We start from the raw sequence: 3,644 nt of genomic DNA, 5'->3' as shown, positions 1-3,644 counted from the left end.
AATATAAATCATCATCTCCAGTTATTATTTCTAGGCTAGAATTGTCACTTTGTTGAAACAAACAAAAATTTCCCCTGTGACTTTGAATGACATTCATTTATTCATTAAATAATGCATCGAGATTGAGTTAGCATTGTGTGTTTTCTATAGATCCCCACTGTGTTATTTTAAATCTTATATTTAATACCTTAATGATAATTTTATTTATATTCTTTCAAATGACAGGACAAACTCTAAAATTTTATGTCTATTCATCCACATGGTAAAATGAAACTTTTAAATATTGGGGTTGGGGGAAAATATTTTAAATTGATATGTTATTCAAAATTGTATATAACTGTACCACTTATAAATATGATATGTATCTATAAACATCCTTTTCTTTTGTTTGAGGAAATTATTTATTATAATAATAAGTGTAAGGATTGGGAAGAGAACTGTCCTAGGTATTCTTAAGTGTTTTCAGGATTACTTCCCATGTTCTACAAATCCCCCCAAATTGGATATTTAAAAATACTTGAATAATTTAATTAAGATCATGAGAACAAGTGGCTGCATTTGCAAGCCAGCTTAATGAAAATAAATGAAAAGTCTAATAGCTTCCTGAATAAAACAGTTCTGCTTCACTATCTTTCTTATTCACTACATGAATAATTCTTCCTTCACAAAAAATGTGGTAAACAGGTAAAAAGTAGCTCAAAAGAGATAGTTATGCACTTTGTTCATTTTGAAGTCAAAGAGGTTAGAACTCAATTACAAATGCTTTTCCTTTGTTACATTATGCAAACTTGGAATAGAGGTTATATTATTTAGTGAAAATATTTCATATTTTAAGATATGTATCTTCATCTCCCAAATAGCTTAAATAGCTGATCAATGTAGAAACAACAATCATATCACAAACTTACTTTACAAACAACTACCAAAATGTGAAAAACAATGTTTGCAAATGGTAGCAAAGAATAAATTAATTTTCAGTGCACATAATTAAGTATATACAGGATAATTTAAAATCAAAAGGAGTGATTGCTAATGCTGAGCTCTCAGAAATCTCCATCAAAATATACATGTTACCCAAGAGAGAATGATAAAAATAAATTGTGACACAAAAGCAGAATGTTGTCTCTCTTCTTATCCTCAAAACTTGGATGATAGCTCATCAAAATAATTTTTCCAAGTGTGCAAATGATGGAAAACTTTAATTCCAAAACCATTTCTCTAAATTACCAACAGATTTATATTCTTGATGCCTTTTCACATGATCACAAGCCAAGCATGCATGTGATTCCCAAAATCGTGGAAGATTCACTGTGAAATCCTTCCTCCAGTTAAAGTAACTAAGGTATAACTTATTGTTTTTGTCAACTTCTTTCAGATACTTCGCTAGCTCACTGGGAGAGTTATAATCTTCCACATGAATGAATGAATCTGCTGGAATATAATTCTCGTAATTTTCCCTAGATGGCCCCAGAACAACAGGTACAGAGCCAGCTAGGAAAGCATTGTAGAGCTTTTCTGTGATGTAATCTTTGTGGATTGAGTTTTCAAAAGAAAGATAAAATTTGCAAGTAGATATGGTAGGAATCAAATTTTTATCATTCACATACTCTCCAAATGCTTGCCCATATGTATGGATTTCAATGCTTTTGCTTAGCTCATTGTAATACTTGACCCTTGCATGCTCAGGGTTCCAGTTACTTACAACCCAGCACACTAACTTCTCTTTGCTTGGCACTTCAAACACGAAGGGGTTTGTGCTCACCGTCAAGAAGCCATAAGGCACTTGGATATCTGAGTCGCGGCGGTAAGTCAGAGTCAAGTTGAAGAGGTGCTCAATACCACTCTTTTGGGGCGTGTGAGTTGGTGATTCCAAATTCATCCAAATCCATTTCTGGAAGGGTGGCCTAGCCTGCTGAGGTAAGTTAGTCAGATCCCAACTGATGTCTCGGTGATGGATCAGAACTGCATGAGATTTGTTGTATAGAGAACGGTCTGTTGTGAGATGGCATCCTTGGATGTTGAACATTGCTTGGCAGGATGTAAGGTCAAAGGTCTGCCCAAATGGCCACACCCAAATGAGGATAGTAGTTTCATTAAAATAATCAGTTTTGGTGGAGAAGAAGTTTTTCATTTTCAGCACTGAGCTGGCTGATTCCATTGGACTGAAGATCCAGCTGTTGGTGGGCTTGATGTAAATGAGCAGACATGCCATGAAGCAGCCCAGGATAATGCAGACGATTAAAAATGGGCGGAGAATTCCTTTGGATGCTGATGTCATAATTTTTTCTGTGAAACAGAAAGAGAAAGGTAGAGGAATAGTAGGTAGGGGTAGTGATGAAAAGTTAATCATAAATATAGGTACATCTCAAAATACACTTACAAAATCAATTGTATTTTCCTGTTTAGTTTTATTTTTTAAAAAGTATTTGTGTATTTATTTATTTGAGACAGAGAACAAGCAAGAGACAGAGAGAGCACCAGTAGGAGGAGGGGCAGAGAGAGAGAGAGAAGCAGACTCCCACTGAGCAGGGACCCCCAAAGACATGGAGCTCCTGGGACTCCATCCCAGGATCCCTGGATCCAGAGATTCCGGGATCATGACCTGAGCTGAAGATAGATGCTTAACTAGCTGAGCCACCCAGGAGTCCCCTCAGTAGTGTTATTAAGCCATTGAGAGAAGCGTAGCTTTTATTAAGCCAAGAAACTGCTTTTAAAAGGAACTTTCCCCTGAACTCTATAAATAGTAAGGGAGAATTTGTCATAAGTGGACCAGCTTACCTTCAAGCTGAGTTGCATTTTTTTTTTGTCCAATGACATCTTTTCCTGTGATATTTTTATTTGCTTCTAGAAAGCTGGCACAAAGACTAGCATCATCAAAGCTATGACTAAAATTTTTAGAACTTTGAAACTATATCAGATTTGTGAACATTCCCCAGTTTATATAATCACTTATTTCCTAGTGCACTTTTTATGATTGTAATATTACTTTGCAGTTCAGATAGAATTCTTTAGAAAACCAAACATTTTAAAGAAAAAAGTTTTGTTTTAGTTTATTGGTGTAAGTTCATCTTCTCTGTCAAAAATGCATTACAATAGTCCTCTTGTAAAAAATAGCAACTTGTGTTTTTTCTTTTTCTTTTTTTAGTAAGTACACTGATGCAAAAATTTGATAAATTAAAACCTCTTTTTATTTTCCTTATAATTTTTCTTGTTTACTTTTACTAATCTGTTACTACACCCAAGATCTGCTAGATTGTGATAATAAAATGCTCTAGTGGCATTAGAAAAACATTCTCACTTATGTGGTATCAGGGCATTAAAAAAAGTTTTTCTTAGCATTAGAATATTAGTATAATAAAGATAAATGGATTCTCAAAAGAAAAGAATTATATTTCAGGGAGAACAGTATTGATTTTGTGATTTATAGCATATTGCAGTTAAAAAGATGAATCAAGTTTTTTTAATTTTTTTAATACAAGAGTCTTCAGGGTTTTTCCTCTTTGACATTCATTTTTTCTCATGAATATGAACACAAATATAAAACATGTGTTTGCAAAATTGTCTTTTGATCAAATTCTTACTGATCTTCTGAAACCCATTATTCTTCTCACCAAAATAATGTGGTCTATCAATTTCAGATTCAT

The 3,644-nt window shown here is 33.7% G+C and overlaps 1 protein-coding gene across 1 annotated transcript; it reads right to left on the bottom strand.

Moving 5' to 3' along the window:
- Positions 1-1,198: 1,198 nt before the first annotated feature.
- Positions 1,199-2,278, bottom strand: FUT9 (fucosyltransferase 9). Its single transcript, NM_001005380.1, is given in 1 exon segment — positions 1,199-2,278. A coding segment is annotated over 1 exon segment (1,080 nt).
- Between the last annotated feature and the right edge of the window lie 1,366 nt (positions 2,279-3,644).

This window comes from Canis lupus, chromosome 12 (assembly GCF_011100685.1).
Source record: "Canis lupus familiaris isolate Mischka breed German Shepherd chromosome 12, alternate assembly UU_Cfam_GSD_1.0, whole genome shotgun sequence".
In the NCBI taxonomy this organism is placed as follows: domain Eukaryota; kingdom Metazoa; phylum Chordata; class Mammalia; order Carnivora; family Canidae; genus Canis; species Canis lupus.
The sequence above is the reverse complement of the archived record's forward strand: the minus strand, read 5'-3'. Positions and strand labels throughout refer to the sequence as shown.